Below are 19,138 nucleotides of genomic sequence, written 5' to 3'. Positions count from 1 at the left end.
TTCCACATGGAAAGAGACCATGGTCAGCCAGGCCAAGCAGTGATGTTCAAGCCTGCAATTTGATGAGAGTTCTTGAAACATCCCTGCCAAGAGGATAAACCAGTGGCAAAGCAAGCCAGAAGGTATTAAAGAGTTACAGATCTGGGTAAATTGAGGGACACACTGTGCTGATCTTGACTTTCATCAGGGCCTCCGTATGGCATGGATTGCTAGAAACTTGCACAGAGGTCCAGCCTGCCTGGCTGGTCTGGCAGAACGCGGTGGCAGCCAGAGCAGCAAACAGGCAGGGTGCAGGAAAATCTGGGGGCTCCCTGGGGGCAAAAAGGCAAAACTAGCTACAGGTTATGCAGCAGGAACAGCCAGGCAGGGGAGCTGTATTACACACGCAAACATGCAGAGCCATCTTTATATATCTTTATTGCACACATCTATCCTTACATATCTCATGGGATGAGGCCAACTTCCCTTCCCAGGACAAACTATTTCTACTTAATTCTGCCAAATCCATCTGTTCCCAAGACAACTTTTGTTACTGCCTAACACAGATATTTTGGAAGGGTAAATCTTCCCCCCTCACCCTCCTCCCCACCCTCCGGTTGCTGGATCGCTCAGAACATTCCCCAGGTGATGCTCCAGCCACTAAAAGGGATTTTTTCCTCCCAGCAAAGCTTGTGATATGCCCAGGGGCACAGCATCCCCGCATACATGAGCTGGACCACAGCACCATCGCAAACCCCTGAAAAGTGCCTACCTCCTCTCCCCCAGCGCCTGCTAAAGCCACCCGCCTGGTGCAGGAGCTTCTCCAGTACTCATGTTTTATTTTCAGGCTTCCTGGCAACAAACTTGTCGGTTTTAAGTGGCATCTCGAGTGAGAACGCCGGAGGTGAGCTAATTAGTGGGTGGCTGTCTGGAGCAGCAGCAAAGCACCGGCCTCCCCAGGCTCTGTTTGCTTTGGGTGCCCGATGTAGGACAACTGATCCCAGTGGTGTGTGAGCACATGTTTGCATCGTAGAGCCTGGAGGACATTTGCACTGACTCGTAATTTGGGGGAAAATACTATAATTTATTCACAGGCATGATTTGCCATTGGTGTGGCATAAATATACGTGTGTGTATGTACACAGCTCTATTTTTAGAGCCGCATGGCCAGGGTGCCGGCTCCGCAGTTACTCCGTTGACAAACAGGATGAGCTCTTCTCTGAGCTGGGAGGTTTTCAGTCCTCCCCCTTATTGTAAACATTATCTGCCTTCAAAATCCTTAATGTGTTGCAGATGTGACAAACAATAAAAGACCTATCATAAAAAAAAGCCTGCCATCTCTGTGTTTCCCACTGGGGCAACATAATAATGAATTTATTAGCATATAGCGCTCACCAACATATGTTTATAGTCACTCACAAACTTTTGACTTGACAGTTTACAAGTATGTTTAAATCATTAAAGTTTAAGTTGACTGTCCAGTTATTACAGGCTCATTATAAATAGGAAACAAAGGTTACATTTTATACAACAGGCGATAAATCAAAACTAGTCTGTATTCGAGACTGACTTTTTTTTTTTCCTTTTGCTCTTTTTTTGTCTCCACGTTTTCAAGACCTTCTGAGGGGACATCTCGGTGAGGCCAGTACCGAGCAGCTGTTTGCATTTAGCCGGCAGGACCAGCAGCACCCATGCCAGCAAGGAGGAGAAACTCCAACAGCATCCAAGAGAAGCAAAGACCTTGGAGGTGTCAAACTCTGCCAACGTTTTCACTCAACTGCCAGCCAAACCCAGTGCCGGTCCCAGGCACCCACCTCTCCTCCTCCCCAGGGCATTGCCAAGTCCACCTGCAAGGCTTGGGAAACCCTTCGTAAGGGAGTTCTCCACTGCCATCACAGCACCAAGGAAATTTCCTCCAAAGCTGAACAAAGCCTCTAAGAGAAGGAAAGCAAAGCCCCCAAGCTGCGTTGCCTGACTGCAAACCTCTGAGAGTTGGCGGAGGCACTCAAACACCCTCAAAGGGGGTTTTTGGGTTTGAGCTCTGCACTACGACACAGAACCCTGCCCCGGCCATCCAGCCGCGTTCCTGCCTTAACACTGCAGAGCATCCAACATGGGATAAAACTGGGGAGTCAGTAACTCAACCCCAGCCACTCCCAGTCCTTTCTGCTTCTATTACAGGGTAACCACCTTGGGAAGGAGAGAGATAAAGCCACACTAAATGTAAAAGTTCATTTTGTAAACTATTTCCAGATTTCAAAGCCTGGCATCATTTCAAATCGGCACGCTAACCTAAAATTTAGAATTTGTGGAAAGGGGGAGGGGAATGTGCAATGGTTTCTGGTCCCTTTTATTTCGTGCTATGTACATGTGATATGATATGATGGAAAAAAATTAATTGAAAAATACCCTTTCAAAGTAAAAAGAAATATCATTCTCAAAAATGTTGAAAGTGAGTATTTCCACATCGTCAGCAACTTTTCCTGGGCTTGTTTCCAACATAAAACTTGAACAGAGTCACAGTTTATATCCAATACCAACCAAATAGGATTCTGTCACTGTCAGATCAGCTTTGCCTTTCTGCTCTAAAGCAAAACACAGAAAGAAAGCATTATGGCACGGGCAAGTAAGGAAGCACCAGAAAGTCTCCCTGGCCACCGCGATGGCACAGCTCATGTCCTCTGAGGCCAGTTGGTGCCTAAAAGCTGTGTTGGACAAACCTCACGTTCTCAGCAACCTGCCAGGAACACAATGCCCCAAAGCCACTGCTGCTTTAAAGTTAATATTTACCCATCCTGTAGCAAAGGCAGCAGCAAACACTCTCCAGCAGAGTAGCACAGGGAGGACAAGTCCTCTTTTCCTATTACATGTTCATGTACCGCAGTGACAAGAGAGGTCTAAATTGCTAGACAGGCAGGTTGTCGGGGAGATCAATACAGTGATTAAACTTGCCTAGAGAGACAGAAAAAGGCAGAAAGGATTATATACCCGGCTTCAGAGATCACTGATGATATTATGAGGAAGGCTATAAGAGGAAATTAGAAACACATTAAAAATAGCATAAAGGTGTGACAGAAAGATCACGGAAAATGAAACACGTATCTCTGCTCTCGACTCAGGACAATGAGGATCACCTGTATCTCCTTAACGTACACTTTGATACTCAGTTCTTGCATGAAATGAAGTACATTTTATCCTTCTCCAAATTCTATATTTCTCTTTCAGCCCTGGATTGGAGGACTTAGAAAGACTTTTCTTTCCCTTACCCAATATTTGAATATATGTATTTTATGTATTTTACATAATGTGTCAATAATCTTTGATATGAAACTGGCATTTAATATTTCAGCTCTCACTTCATTAAGGATATTTTAATTATCCCAGACCAATGGAAGGGAATTTATAAACATCTGTGCTTCGTTTAAGAGCCCAAATTTGCCTCTTAAACTTCAAAGCTGTAAAGCTGATTTTATCCAGGTTCAGTTGTCTGGTCTCTCAAAGAGCACTGTGCAGCGCTGGAACCAGCCATAATTGGGCCAAGCCTCCAGCACGCAGACCCCTGTCCAGCAGACACTGCTCATCCACGACGGTTGTGGCCTCAAACAGTCTGGTCTTGCTCATACGAGCAAAATGGATGGTGATGCTGAGCTCCATGGAGGCAGGAGGTGGATGACTGTGGACAGTGAGTTGGGAAGAAGGCACATGCCAATAGCATGTGTGACTGCCCAAGTCACAAACGGGTCCTTCGCTTTCTACTCCCGATGGGTGACCACAGACTATCTTATTAATAACGTAGCCTCGAAGCAGTAAGAGTACCTCATAGCCATTTTCAAAGCAACCAAAGACATGACTCATATTGGTAAGCAATGCAGTTTTAGGCTCCTGAGTACCTAAATCAATCCTGCAAAATGAGCCTGAGTTATTTGTAAAAAATTACCACAGGTCTCTCAACCCTAGATCAGAAATTACCAGGATTTGCTGCAGTCAAACTATCTTTACCGACTTTCTGATGTCCTCCAGAAAGCAGAAAAGCTAATTTCTAAGCTCATGAGGACGGGGCAGCAGCGGGAAGGACAGAAAAGGGTGACTCTGGGACCTATGGCAGGTTTGCCCTAGTCTTGAACCCTCTCCCATGAGTTGCCCTCAAGACACCCCTACAAAACCAACCTGGAAAAGCAGCAGCGTTAATTCTCCAGCTGCTGTCCCTGCTGGCACCAAAGCCAGCCGGCACGACGCTGGACATCAACAGCCTCTGGGCTGTGGCGAGCATCAGTGGTACCTGAGCAGACACCAGCGGGCAGCTCCTCACACCATCACCAAGACCCACAACCCCCAGAGGGGCAGCTGATGCAGGACCACCATCCCCATCACCTGCTAAGAACCGCAGCTGGTTCCTCACTCGCAGCTCTCCATCCCCGGAGCCTCCACCGCAGTCATCTTCATCATCACAATCTCCGCTCTCCTCCTCCTCCTCCGGAGTTTTGCCTGGAGCTTTTCGGTGGGGCAAAGCCATCCCTTTGAGCAGCTGAAAGACATGAGGTGCCACAGTCATTCAACATCTTCCCTCCTACCTCTTCATCCCATGCTCACAGGGGGATCGGTGACAAGAGTGGGACAACGCTCAGCGGAGCCAGGATGGTGGGGCAGGACCCCATCACACTCTTCATGCCAAGGCGCTGATGAGCTCAGGACAAAGCTGCACACATAACCTCAGTGGAAGAAACAAGAGAGGGAGGAAAAACCACACTGAGTAACTCTGCCCTTTGGCTTCTCCCCAGCAAGCATCGCATGAGCTGGAGCACATCTACCAGCCCTGCAAGACCCCAGTGCCATCCAAGCTCAGGAGTCAGCTACAAGACGTGTGTCCAGAGTTAGGCCAGACTGGGCAAAGACTGGGGATTTCAGGAATTCGCACTGCTTTCAGGGACTATCTCCCATCTGAGAAGTAACACGTGTGAAAGGAAATGAGAGAGCTCAGGTCCTTAAGGCACCCCACAAAAATAACCTAAAAATCTCATTCCTCATGCTCTTGAATTGCAGAGGACAGTAGCTGAAGTTTTTGGGATAGTGAAGCAACACAATGAAAGGATCTTTTAAAGGCTGTTTTAAAGCTGAGTCCTAAATAACGGTGACAGGTTGCACATCCCTGAGACTGCAATTCAAATAGCTCCACTGAGCATGGGGTCAGGACTGCTTTCCAAACACGGGTGGGAGCTCCCCACACTGCCCCTTCGCAGCACTTGGAGGGATTAAACACATTTTAAGCTATCAGCTTCCTCTTCCCACTGACTTTTCTGATTTTGCTATTGCTGAAAGCAGCCAGCTATTTCATCATAAATGCAGATCCACTTTGAAAAAGTGTGAGTCAGCCGGTTAATATATGCTGAAAATTTCTATCACTACCACTCTGCTGTTAAAAGCCTTCTTGAATTTAATCTCGGCACTAAAAAAAAAAAAAAAAAAAAAAGAAAAAGAAAAGGATAAGAAACAGAGAAGATATTGCAAAATGGGAGCTTTCCGCATACTTCAGGGGTTTAGTTGGTTCCATCTATTGCAGCAATATGCGTGCCTTTCAAGGCATTTTTTAATATCTGGAATCTAGGTTATATTTTTAAACTATTAAGCTAGCCTTAGAAAACAGTTTCTAAAATATTTAGCTGCTGAAGTTTATACAGCCTCAGAGGAATGCTTTCGGCATCTGGCTTGCTCTGTCCACGGCAATGTCCGCATACCTTAGTGTTTATATTAGAGGAGCATAACGTAATGAAAAACAAATGGCTCGACGTGAGACCGCTTCGGGTTCCCCAGCTGCATCAAACAGCGCGGCAAACCTCTCCTTGGCACATGCAAAGCGCACCCAGCGTGACAGCCCTGCCGGCTCCCGCATCCACGGTAGGAAGCAAAACACGGCTCATCTTCCTGAAACTTGGGGGATGCTTTTCCATGGCCTTCAACAGGCTTTGGCTCAGACTGGTTAAGTTCACTCTTCCGGAACTTTATTTAGGCATTTACAGGTCTCTCCCAGAACACCATGTAACCACAAAACAACAACCAACCAAACAAGGCAAATGCAGTGCTGGGGGTAGCACGGGGAAGACCTTGCACAGGAACCGAACACGCCGACCGCTCAAGCCTTTACAGCATCACTTGTATTTCTCTCCTCCAAACGAAGCCCACAGCTAACAGCAGTCCTCAGCATGCAGTATATCAAGCTTCAAGGTGGAATGAGGGTCTCCCACACGCAGCAGCTAATTACAACATGCACTAGCTCGAACGCATTACCCCAGTGCACCATTACTAAAAAACCGAGCCCATCATGGTGGACGGGGATGGCAACCGCTCAGCAGCAGGATGCGCTGCAGGATGCTCGCTCCTCTGCACCCACGGCAGCCAGCCAGGACCCCACCACGCAGCTCAGTGGCACAACTTTCATTACTTACCCAAAACAGCAGAGGAACTTTCTGGCGGAGAGAATTAAGCTTTGGGATATTTTCAGATTTAATAAGCTCAGCAGGAGGGGAAAATCAGGATTTTTCAATTGTGTGTTTTCAAACATTAAAATTACTGAGCATTTCTTGCATTACTACTTTTTTCTTGGCACATCATAAATTAGCAGCTTAATTCCTTTGTCTTTGTAGTCACAATAAAACAGGAACTTTCTGAGAAATGCCATGCAAGTCCCAACTAACATCCCTGCACCACGCTGCCGCTGCCCCTTCCCTTCCCAGGACAAAAGCTCCATCCTTGGCCATGGGCTCCCCAGCTGCTGAGAACCACGGGGAGGTTCGATCAGTCAAATTTTGTAGCTGGCTCTGGGAGAAATGAAGCCCACAAGACAAAACCTACTGGCACAGTTAGAAGGAGACCTGGCACAGGCTGGAAATCCCACCCCGCTCCATTGGTGCATCCAGAGCTGGGAATGCTGTCAATGCCTCAGCTTTGGCCAGAGCAGTGGCCACACTCCTGCTCATCAACCATTATACAGCCTCCCCGATGGTCTGCACACTTTATGAAATTATATTTGGTGGACTGAACATAGATTCTCCATCCTTAAATAGCAAGCAGAGCTGACTGTACCCTAACATTACAGTTTATTCATGTCTTGTGGTTTAAAGCCTATGGTAAGAGGCAGGAAAATACATAATCAAGCGATTGCTCAAGTAGTATGTAACAGTGTGATAGCTTTACCTTAATCACGATTCATCCAGCTGTAAGAGTTTACAGTTGTATCTACTCTTCTGTGCTAAACCATAATGGCAAAAATACCCTATAATGTACCCAGTGTAAACAAGAGCACTAATTGTGGGAGTCTGTGCGTATGCATGTGTCTCTGAGGTGTCTGCAGGGCATTTGCCTCCCATCTGCACAACCACCATGGCAAGAAATATGTGGGCCACAGCCTTTGCTCCTGACTACAAGCTCCACCAGCTCAGATGAGCATTAGTTTTATTTCCAATCTCTTCCCTTTTAAACCATGACCCTCCGGATGGGTAGGGCGGGCAGTGCTACGGTACCTCCACTGCCGTGTCAGCTGCCGGATCATCGGCACGAGGGATGCCGGGCAGCTCCAGCTGGTCTCCATATACATCTCTGTTGCTTGGCTTGTCCTGTGGTCTCCCTACAGCTTAACAAACAAGCCAGACGGGAAGAGTGCGCCAAGCTTTTCTGCAGAAAAGCTCCCCAGGGCATCCCAGCATGATTTACACAATTATTCATAACCATACAGTGACCAGACAAAAACAGATGTAACAACACAGGGTAATGACTCAGCTGGATTTGGACGGACCACTGTATGTTGAAATCTCTGTAACTCCTCATTCTTTGCAACCACTTTACTCAGACCTCACCATCCCATCAGCCCACTGAGCCACCTGGTCTTGTTTTTCCAATTCTAACATAAACAGTGAGAAATGCAGCATACTTTTTATCATTAATCTCCTATCTCTGAAAAGAAATCAGCATTGTGTTCCTTGGACTGTAGTTTAATAGCTGTTTTCTCCTTTTGGAAACTATGCCCGCGATATTGCAAATATCAATTTAAGCAATACCCAAAATTGCGCCCACAAATTCAGATAAAAAAATATTGTCAGTGAGCTACAAGCACTGTGCTCCTCTAGGGCAGAAATCATCCCTTTCAACATACTTCAAAAATATGTAAAGTAAAGAGAACAGCCAAACAGATTATTAAGGAGAACAGAAGACTTTTAGAAAAACATTTAATTCCTTCATGAGTTTAGGGGAGAAGTCTGATTGATATTTCTAATCTTTTGGTGGACAGAGCTGTCATTTAATTTAGCTTGCATGACTGAAAGAATTTAATAAAAGTGTTCCATAGAGTTTTGCTGAAATTCTTTGCATGTTTTTAGTAAGCCTCTGGAATATGATCAAACCTAAAAAGCTGGAGAGGACGGAGACTGAACTTGCAGCTAAAATAATATTCAGGATTGTAATATACGCTTAATAATCAAGTATTCACATCCAGCAGAAAAAGTGCCTGAGTGCAGAAACTCCCCTGGATCCCCAGCCATGTGTCCAGGTGCTGCTTGGCATCGTGAAGGGGACCCTGGGAGCTGGAGCCAGCAGCGATAACCAGGCTCTGCTAGAAACCTTTCAAAACTCAACCAAACCCGACAACTCCAGACTGTCTGCAAAACTTGGGATGCCTTCCTCTGGTAAGAAGGAGTTTTGGAGGAGCAAAGGTGTTATTTCCCCTTGTATCGCACAAGCTGCCTGCTCTGGCCACACACTTTTGGGTACCCGACACAGATGCCCACTGTACTTCCCACACAACTCCTGAGATTCCCGACAGGTCAGGTTTTTCTATTTTACATTCCAGCCTGCTGAAAACATTGGTTTTAGGGAAGAAAAGCTAGATATTATGGCCAATCCTGACCTTGAAATCTGCAATACTGAATAATTTATGGGTGGCTTTTAAATCAAGGCAGCATCATGGGAAACGTGCAGATTTTCACACGATACTGTTCCCTGTTAACAGCTCATTACAATGTACAGAAGTATATTCCCATTATGAAATACAGCTGGGGTTGTTTTGCTTACGAAGGTCATTATCTGATCACAAGCAAGAACTGGGGAAAGGAACCCATTTTAAGAGGCCGAAGTTGTGGGCTTTTGAAAACTCATGTGTTTTGAATTTTGTGGCCTGATCATACACAAGCATGCAACAGGAGAATTGATTCTCTCCACTTCCTCTGCTTATTAGCCCTGGAAATAGCATGGAAAAAATTATCTTTTATTAGCAAATACTTTCTTTATTATTTAAGCAACCCTCATCATGAGATCCACTGGTGCTCTCCACTCTGCTTTCCTATTTCCCAGCTCTGTTTGGTTTATCCTTTCTGTGGATGGGGGCCTTGGTGGCACAGGAGCGTGCGCAAGCAGAAACTTAAGGAACATCAACAGCATCATTTTCACTTGCCTCTTTCCAAGCTCTAGAGAGCTTTCTTCCTCTCGGGAGGCAACAAAATACAATACATATTACAGAAAAAGTCAATGTTCCCTGGCACCGAGCACCAAAAGCCATTTAAGAATAAGAATATTTAAAACTTTTAAAATATCTGTAAATACCAGGATCTGTACTTCTGTCTTGCAAGAGCAAGCATGCGTGCGTGTGCACACAGGTGGGCATCGCTGCCCTTCCGACCACAACATTAGCTCACAGACATAAGAGCCCATTTTGGCAGGAGGACACCCAAATTGTGGTTTCCTTATGGCCCTTCCAGTTGGATGCACCTTGGCAGCACAGACACGGCAGAGAAGAAACCTGTTCCTAATTGTACTCCTATTTCAAAGCTCAGCGCAACAAGGAGTGATCACTAATCAAATGTTAATAAAGTAGAAGCAGGCCTTGGAGCTAGAGGAGTCATTGTCAGTGCTTGGAAAAATGAGTTGGATACCTTAGCTGTTTTATAAGCAAATTCTCCTTTAAGACATCATAGGTTTTGTACTGCTGAAACATACTTTGTACATACTCGGCAGACCAAGCCCCAGGCAGCATCTCCTGCCTGCTGTGGGCAGGGTGGGCAAGGGATGGCCCCGAGATGCCTTCCCCATGCACTGCTCTTGGGGCTTCACACCAGCCTGTGGCAATGGGTGCCAAAAAGAGTGAACTGCAGCTCTGAGTTCATATTGTGTCTCTTCAGCCATAAAAATGTTCTAGTCTTTACTTCTAGCACTCAAACTACCATCTCCTGGAACAGGAAAAATCCCTACCATATATCACCCAGGGTCTGCTGGCACAGCACGACACCCTTTACTGCCTTCATGGGCTCCAGAGGAGATGCTCTCAGCTGCCAGTAAATCAGTTTTCGTGGTCACTCTCCTGATAGCACAAAGAAGCTGGTGACAGCAGTGAATTATTGGCCAAAGGGTGGCCCTCCTTTATGGATCATCAGCTTAATTCCAGATTAGCTATCAAAACTGACAACATCCCTATGGGTAAAGGAAGACAGATAAAGACCCCTAAGTGCTGGCAGTAATTAAAATGAGCCCACACTGGACAGTAAATCTCTTTCAGCAGCAGAAGGGGCTGCCAAGCCATTATGAATTGCTCTGGTTTGGGGACGGCAGGATGATGCCCGGGACGGGATGCTCCCACAGACGCGGAGGTTAAGCCCTTGCTGGCACCATGGCAGGCAGAGGGACCAGCTCCTGCCTGCTCTCCCCCAGGCAGGGGAGGTGTCACTTCCCCGGACACAAACAAATGCTCATTCATTGCAGGGCACATGCGAAAAAGAGATTACTCAGGCTTTACGATCAGCTCATTCACCTTATATCCAGTTCCTTCCCCTTCCACCCTGCGGCTATTTATGGCTTGTTTTTGTGCAGCTGTAGGAAGGAACAGGACGGTGTGGGTGCCAAGCAGGGCTGCAGGGTCCAGCCCAGCCTGCTGGGGACCTGGGCAGTCCCTGTCTGCTTCCAGCTCATCTCTTGAGCTCCGTATGGATGCGAACACTAGAGAAGCTGCTTTTCTTTTTGTGAGCTGCTACAGCTCCTTCTCCTCCTTTGCATTTCTGAGACCAAACTATCACCAGTCCTTCAGCATCCCTTCCTACATACCATCATCCACCTCTGTCAAACACAGACATCCCTCAAACTCCAAAAACCCAATCATTAAACCAAACATTTAACACACAGTTGGAGCAGGCAGTAGATGATGCCTTCAGCAGCTTGTCTGCCTGTGACAGGGCCCTACCTGCTCCAGATCTGGTGCTGCTCATGCCAGAGCTGAGGATGTCTGGTGCACAACCCAGGAAACCTGTGCCTCGATAAAGGGGAGCAGAATGCCACATTAATCCCATGGCTGCACTCTCAAACTTGCACCAGGGAAAAAGCTGGTATTTCAAGACCAGTCAGGCTTTCCGACTGCATGTATGAATTAAACAAGGAAAGAGAGTCACCAGGAGAGGTGTCCCAACCAGGCACATAACCACCCACGCCTGTCAAGGGTGGAAAAGGCACTGCAAGATGCTCCTGTCCTCGCTACCTGCAGCGCTGCCTGCCTCAACCCCTTCCCACACTGTTTTTTCACTGGCATTGTATCCCCGCTCCTTCTCCAACAAAGTTTCTCAGTCTCCTACCAGTGGCCCCAGCTCCCTTCCCCTCTCTTTTCCACCCACTCTGCATCACTAGACAGGAGAACCTGGACCAATTTCCCCACCTGTCAAGCAGCCACCCCTCAGGGGATTGGCAACTGAGCGAAGGAGGGGTGTGGGAGCCTACATGGGCCAGGACCCATCACTGCTATTATCCATATTTTCCATATTTTGTTTAGCTATGTTGGAGCAGAACCCCAATCTGCCATCCAAACACTGCTCAGGAAGGCCTAAAGTTCACATTACCAGAAGATAAAACATGAGACAACAAGCAAAGTAGGAGCAACAAGGAACAAGAAGATAGCCTGGGTAGAGCTGGAGCAATCAACCACCTCGTTGCCATCACATCCTTCAGACATCTGAGCAGGGATGGTCTGGAAGGAAGGTGCGTAGATGCAAGAGCATCCAGGAGGACCTGTAGGTATCATACCATCTTGAGCCTCTGCTAAAAGAGCCCCATGTTTCTGTAGAGGGGGACCAGCGTGCCCAAGGCAGGGCGTGCAGCAGAGAGTGGGTCCCCACAGCTTCCTCACCCGCCCAGCTCAGCCCAGCCTGCGTCGGAGTGGCTGGGAGATTTCCTCTTGGCTCAGGTTCCGGCAGACAGAGCTGCTCTCCGGCTGTCAGCGACGTCTGCCGGGGCTGCCTGCGAGACAAACATCTCGTCCTTGGCACCAGGTAGGAAACAGCGAGCTGAGAGCTGTGCCGGAAGGATTTTTTTTCCCCCCCTTCTCCTTCTGCCACACAAATAGAGGCATATCTCTGTCCCAGATGCTTCCCTTTTTCGCTAAAACCTCCCAGCAGAGAAGGACTTCTCAAATAATGTATTTTTGTGCACACCAGTGTCTTGTACAGAGGTTTCTGCCAGAATACCAGCCCCTCTGCCCCTGGCTGCACCCTGCCCTTCCAGGGGCTGCTCTTTCTAGCTTTACTTTTGCATTCACTTCACCCCAAAGCACTGGAAGCCCAAAAAGCTACTGCAAGCAGCTCTGCTGAATGTCCACAGAGCTGCTGCAGGGGACCGAACAACTGCCTCATAAGCCAGTTACCTCCCGTCAGACAAGACGACCCCAGTGCAGGGCTAACTACTGAGCCATTGATTTCAGCAGAGACTTAAATCAGGCAGGAGGAAGAGGACACCAAGGCAAACACCCCCAAACCTGTTAGCTAGGGAGGAGCGAGTAGCCCGTCTTGGAGGCTCATAGGTTGTGCCTAGCTGAGCCTTGGACGTGCTCCTTGAGAGCTGGGGGGTCAGTAGCCTCCAGCATCCCATGGCCACCTCCACCACCTGACAGGCACCGCTCTGTCCTGTGTGGAGAGGAGAGCAGGGAGCCCAGAGAGCGGGCTCCGCAGGCAGGACGGCACTGGTGATGCTGGGGAAGGCGCCCAGCTGGGGCAGGGAGCCCAGAGACCGGGGCCCTGCTGCCACAAGTATTTATGCACTTCACATTAAACAGGCATTCGATTGAGACAAACCAGACCAGAAGTAATCCCAGGAACGGGGTCTCTCCAGCCTCTGTGGTCCCTAATTAATGGCTGAGCGGCTCCTGGGCAAGGTCATAGCTCTCCTCTGCATTCAGAGCATGGCTGCTGCTTGCTACAACCTGAAGAGGAGAAAATTTAACTTCACGGTCACAGCTTTTCCAGAGTCAATATTGGCACCTGCCTCCTAGGATGGGCCTACACACAGGATTAGGAATCATCCCGGCTCCAGCATGGCGCTGCTGATACACTGGGGTGCAATTCACCACCAATACTGAACGTATTCAACAGAAACAGACCCTGCAAGGCTCAGGCCTCCAAGCTGCAGGCAAGAGGAGCCCGGCCCAGAGTGATTCTCCCACGCAGGTGCACAGCAACCAGCTGAGCAGCTGAAGCAACTCAGCATTTAAATTAGGTTCAAAGCTGGTTACTTTATACCTTCCCCCAGCGAGACCCAACACTCGCGGAGGAAGCCTTAAAATGCATCTACATGAGTGTCACCCTCAGCATTTAGGAGCATATGTTCTGCATGGAAAGGTCAGTAAACTCCTTCCTCACTGGTAGGCAGGAGGCATTCGAGGGCTTCTGCCAAAAATAAAAAGTAACTTCCTGCCCATCATGATACGTCCCGATGGCCCAGACACCCACCCTCAGCCAGCTGCCTCCCAGCTCCCCATGCTTCACAGGACAGCATCTTCTTCCATGTGTCCTCAGAAAGGACAACCAAGCACATTTTCTTCTTTTAAGTATCATTCCCTCACAATACAGTTGAGCGAGGCCATAGGCAATATTGTTGCAACCTAAACTTCCCCATTTGCTCTCAGCTTTACATGCTGCAAAAGGGCCATCTCTCACAGCACGTGCTCCAACAGCAAGAACTCTAACATACAACCCAGCCTTTGCAGTCAGTTACATGTCAAAACCAAGCTAAGAAGTTTAACAAGCAACAGCATTAATTGATAGAGTCCTCCTGAGCCGTGAGGGTTATTTACACCTGTCCCAACGCAGAGAGGTCAAAGCAGTCTCATGACTGGGGACAGGGTTTGTCGGCAGAGACCTGCCTAATTACAAACATCTGCTTTGTCAGCAGGTGTAACAAAAGGGGTGAGATGACAAATTATCCATTACCTAAAACATACAAAACCTCTTGCACTTTCTGACAGCAGCCTGGATGAAAGCCGCAGTGGTCTGTGCTGGCCACTACCTCCATGGCAGGAGGTGGGAAATAGCATCAGGAGAGGTCCCAGGAACAGCCTGAGCTTCTTACCAAGCCAAGCCAGTGCTTTAGAAAAGGGTCCACCCTTTCCCAGAACAGGATTGCTGGGTGGGGTGTAAGTCCAATGCCTCTTCTAATTTCAGACCACGAAAGCTCTGGTGACATTTGCTGCAAGAATGAAGCTGTTGAGACCAGAAGAGGAACTGCTTCAGCCACGTAACATCTTTTTGCATGCAGCAGTAAGACATCTTACTCTGCCCTTCCCATCAAAGGGATGCCAAACCAGTGAGTGCTTTCAGTTCATTCAATACAGGTTACACGCAAATGCACAGTGGGTTGGATCCGGAAGGACCTCGCTACCCATCTGCAGCTGCTGTCATGGACCAGATATACATTAACACCTCCGGCAGAAAAAATGCCATAAACGTGTCTTGTACCCACTGCAGAGTGGTTTGGTGAAGTAGCAGAATTACACTAGGGAAATCCCCAGCTCCGACCTTCCTGGTGCATGGAGCAGCTAGGGATGGAGCAGGAATCTCGCCCCCTGCACACCACACAAGAGCTGGGCACAACACTCCCAAAGCAAAGCCCGGGATGCAGAGCAGCGCTCCTGCCAGAGCCAGCCCTCCCTGCCCACAGCAGGACCTACAGCACTGCTTCTTCATCCCTTCCCCTGAGAACATCATGGCTAAGTGGTTACACGACATCAGTCTGGAATAAAAAGTAACATTATTGGTAACGAGTCTTTTTCTTGGGAACAAAAGCAATCAGATTTGTTCTGCAGCCAAGAAGATCATAGGTTACCCTCCAGACCTGCTCTGGATGATGAGGATTAGCTCTCTGAATCCCAGTTCCCTCTCAGTCTGGGCCACACTTTAAAACCCTTGATGTTAAGTCAAATTTTTGAGAAAAACACGTCAATGAGAAACCTACCAGTCACACCCCTAACGCTGGCGAGGGCTGTGTGCTTTGTTACTGGGGCCATCCGGGAGGACACCTATCTTAGACATCTGCTGATTAAATTACCAGCCTGAGTCACAGCACAAGGCAGCACAATTAATGAGGCCCAGAATAACTAATTAACTGTTAATTTCGTATCAATGGCTCCACTTACACTGTGTTTTGCTGTACAAGGATTCCTCCAGGTTTGTTTCCTCCACAACAGGAAAAACTCCAGTGCTGGTACAGGATATCTGGTGTTTGTTTTAAAGCACCACTGTGCATCAGCTGTGTGGTTTGGACACAAAAGCAAATGAATCTCCTTTAAAGATGGGTTTTTTCCCAGCTGATTTCCACAGCATTGTTTGGAGGCTGGTCCCTGCAGGACACACCTGAGGCACCTGCCTCCCTGCCAGAGCTGAAGCCACAGGGGCAAAGTTGAATCCCTTCTCATGCATAAGACCCTAGCAAGCAGGGAATTTCAGGGAAGGAAAGTGATAAAATGCTATTTATGTCACCCAAAGGTTATGAATGACAAACAATAAACTAGTGTGGAGATCAGCCAAAACTGCCACCCGTCCAAGCTCAGCCCCAGCAGCTTCCTGGTCTTGCTGAGAAAAGCAGGGGGCCGGATTCACCGCCTGGGAAAGCTTTGCTGCTCCTATAGTCTCAACTCAGCTAAACATCTGTTCCCATACTAGATAAGTGGTGAAACACCACAGATGAATAAAGCAACCCCCAGAAAGGCAAGTGGGATTAGCAAAAAGGGAGCACAGGTCAGATGTTCCTTTTTCATATCAATAAAGAAGATACTTGGCTTCACACAGGAACACATCTTTCCCAGTCTTCTCCTGTGTGTTCTTGAAATTCATTACCAGGGGAAAGAAAAACGAAAGTAGGAAGGACAAGGAAATAGTGAATCTTGTCCTAAAAAATGACAGCTCTGCAGTCCCATTATTTACCAAAAAAGGGACATGTGGGGATGGACCCAAGGACTTGGGTGCTCCAAGGAAAATCCTACAATGAATTATTTCCTCCAAAAACTAGCGGATATGAGGACTTTGGATACTGACGGGCATTTTGGCACTACCTTCAATAAAAACAACCAGTCAGTAAGAGACAGCACTCGTAGCTGGGTCTATGCAGCACACAGGAGACGTTCAGGCCCTCAGCACCACTCCAAGTTTCAGCGTCACTGGGCAGCACCAGAAATGTGCCTATTTACCACCCTTTCCTTACTGAAAATGGGAAATACCTCACATACCACAGCAAACATAACTGCACAAGCAGTAAAAGCATGGGGCTTAACAGCACAGCCCTTACGCTCCTGTCTCGTGCAAGGCCATAGGCAAAACAGGCACGAAACTTCAGCAAACAGATCCCAGATTACACGTCTGTTTAAAAACATGCACGCAAACACACCGGGTCCAATTAATCCTGAGCTGTTAAATGGGTTTTCTTTTGGGTGACCTGCAGGTACAGCGTTCCCACAACTAAACCTGATAAAGCCGGAACGTTTGCAGATAGGGTCCCAACGGGCGATAGCTGGCATGGGCAAATGCCAGCTCATACTAAGATGGGAAGGAGGGGCTTGGGTTTAAAAAGCAACCTGACAGTCAGATACATTCAAATTTAATTATGTTCTTGTTACAGAGGGTCACGCTTCCCCTGTTTAACTGGCCTGGCAAAATCCTGTAATTGCCACTTGCGTATGGAGTCAGAGAGCATTTACCCGGCGTGTTAACGAGAGCTGAGGCACGGCTCAAAAGGAGGATGGAGTTAGTCTTTAAATACCAGGCCTAGACTTGGTGGAGCTACAGATTATTTTGTGTAGTAAAAGAAGAATTAGCTGATCCATTCCAAAATGCATTTATCATTAAAATAAAAATCTTCTGTCATTTTATTTAATAGCCTCAGTAAGAAATAATTGCAATGTCTGGTTGCTTTCAACAACGTGTGGTTTTAATGTTTTAATTGTTACAAACTGTTTAATGATGTTGAACAAAAGGCGTGTCCAAGTAATTATTGTCTTTATTAGCATTTCTTTTGAGGACTTGATAAATTATATTACACATATGCAGCACTTCAGACACTGTAGTGTTAACGTATTAAATTTAAAAGTGGAAAATTAGCCAAAAGCTACTTGTTTTGGTGCAATTTAAAAATTGTATCTTCAAGTGATAAGCATTGTGCATCACGTTATTTAACAATCTGACAGTTTGTGCATTTTTCTAATTATTATGCTGCTTCATCTGGCTAGGGAATTACAATACAGTGGGAATAATAAACATCACAAAGCCTAGCAGACCACAGAGAGACGTGATTTCACCAAATCCGTCAAAGTTGCAGATTTTTCCAGAGGGGAAATATATTCCTGAAAGCTCCTCAGCTCCCCAGGGTCTCCCATAATAAACTTAATAGTTTTCCCTCCTCAGAGCCACCCAGGACAGGGTCCAGCAAGGCGGCTCCCTGGAAACCCCACACCTCTACCCCAGAGGCACCTGTGGCTGCCCCGGGCATGGAAAGCAATCATCCCACTGTCCAGACAGCCCATTTGCAGGTTCCCCACGTGCCCCGAGCTGGGTCCGGATCTGACCCTTTGCTACCCCAAGCATCATCCCACCACGGCAGGGTTAAACCCCTTTTGCCAGTCCCCGATGCTCCGCCGTGGTCTATATTTTGAGCAAAGAGGTTGAGAGAGACTCGGACACAAGGGCATCGCACTGTTCCCAGGCCTATTTTGTTTACATTTGATTCAATCAAGTTGTGGCCTTTTGGCCTCTTTCCAAATTAACTTCTGGGTGACCTCTGTCGTGCCCTCTCCCAGCAGCCAGGCTGCAGGGAAACAGCCCATTAGACCTACAAACAAATATAGGACATATTGGTTGAACAACCCAGCTCCAAACGCAGCCTATTTAAACCACAGTGCATGCTTTTTTGCAACCTTCAGGTCTATTTTGTCTTCGGTCATTCGCACCTCTGGGCCTCCTTTTTTTCCTTCCAGCTAGAGCTCTGTGTTTTACAGCCTCGTAAAACTTCTAAATTTTGTTCTCATCCTCCTGTAAGCCCCACGAAGAGCGACGTGAGGCGCTTTCACACGGGGCTCGCCACAGGACCCGGGTCTTTACGCCGAGCACGTGAAGAAAGGCAGCGAGATTCTGCTTGGGGGGAACAGCTGTAATACTCCAGGAAATTTTGTGCTTCCCTTATTTCCAAGGAAATAAATCAAAGCGGGTTTCTCAGGGTCTGTGAAAGCATATTGCCTGGATTCTGATCCCCAAAGGGTTTTTTTTTCAAGAGCTTATATGGTAGTTAGATTTCTGGCTAGAGAATATGCAACATGATAAAAACACAGTCCCTATACGGGGCAATAAATTACAGATTGTTTGATGTGGAAACCAAAGAACTGTCAAACTCCAGTATATCTGAAATATTCTAAATGAGCCCTTAACTCCAGTGTCTGGAAATGTACAATACGTTTCCAGGCCTTTCATTCTTGTAAAGACCCATCTCCCCCAGTTAAGCTTCCTTTTATGGATTTTATTCTTCATTTTTGGTGGTTTTTTCCCCCTTTTCATCCAATATTACAGTCTTCCTCTTAGACATGGTCCTATGATAAACACCAGGATTTTTCTAAGCATAAAAAGGGATCAGAACTGGGCACAAGATTCCACAGGTAAGTGCAGTAAGGATGGGGTAAAGCATCTGCTTCAATGGTGTCAGAGCCCTGTAAGCGCTGCAGAGAGCACACAGCCAGCTGGGGGCCAAGAGGGACAGGAGAGGCGACCAAGAGTGTCACATTGGCTGATCTGGTACCCACAGACTCCATCCCTGCTGCATCCTCGCACCAGCGTCACTCAGGACCGCTCCCCAGAAGCTTTCTTGGGAGGAGGTTCAATAGGACGTCACCAAC

At 47.4% G+C, this 19,138-nt stretch overlaps 1 protein-coding gene across 2 annotated transcripts in view; it reads right to left on the bottom strand.

The window, feature by feature from the left end:
- Positions 1–19,138, bottom strand: part of GPC3 (glypican 3) — a 154,342-nt gene that overhangs the window by 23,248 nt on the left and 111,956 nt on the right. For both annotated transcript variants that reach the window (XM_064462967.1, XM_064462966.1), the window contains one exon: positions 4,351–4,504. In XM_064462967.1, the coding sequence (XP_064319037.1) occupies positions 4,375–4,504 (130 nt within the window). In that variant the 3' untranslated portion in view covers positions 4,351–4,374. The remainder of the gene's footprint in view (positions 1–4,350; positions 4,505–19,138) is intronic.

The sequence above is a fragment of the Phalacrocorax carbo genome, chromosome 11, assembly GCF_963921805.1.
Source record: "Phalacrocorax carbo chromosome 11, bPhaCar2.1, whole genome shotgun sequence".
Lineage (NCBI taxonomy): Eukaryota > Metazoa > Chordata > Aves > Suliformes > Phalacrocoracidae > Phalacrocorax > Phalacrocorax carbo.
Note: the sequence above shows the minus strand (reverse complement) of the source record. Positions and strands in the feature narration are given on the sequence as shown.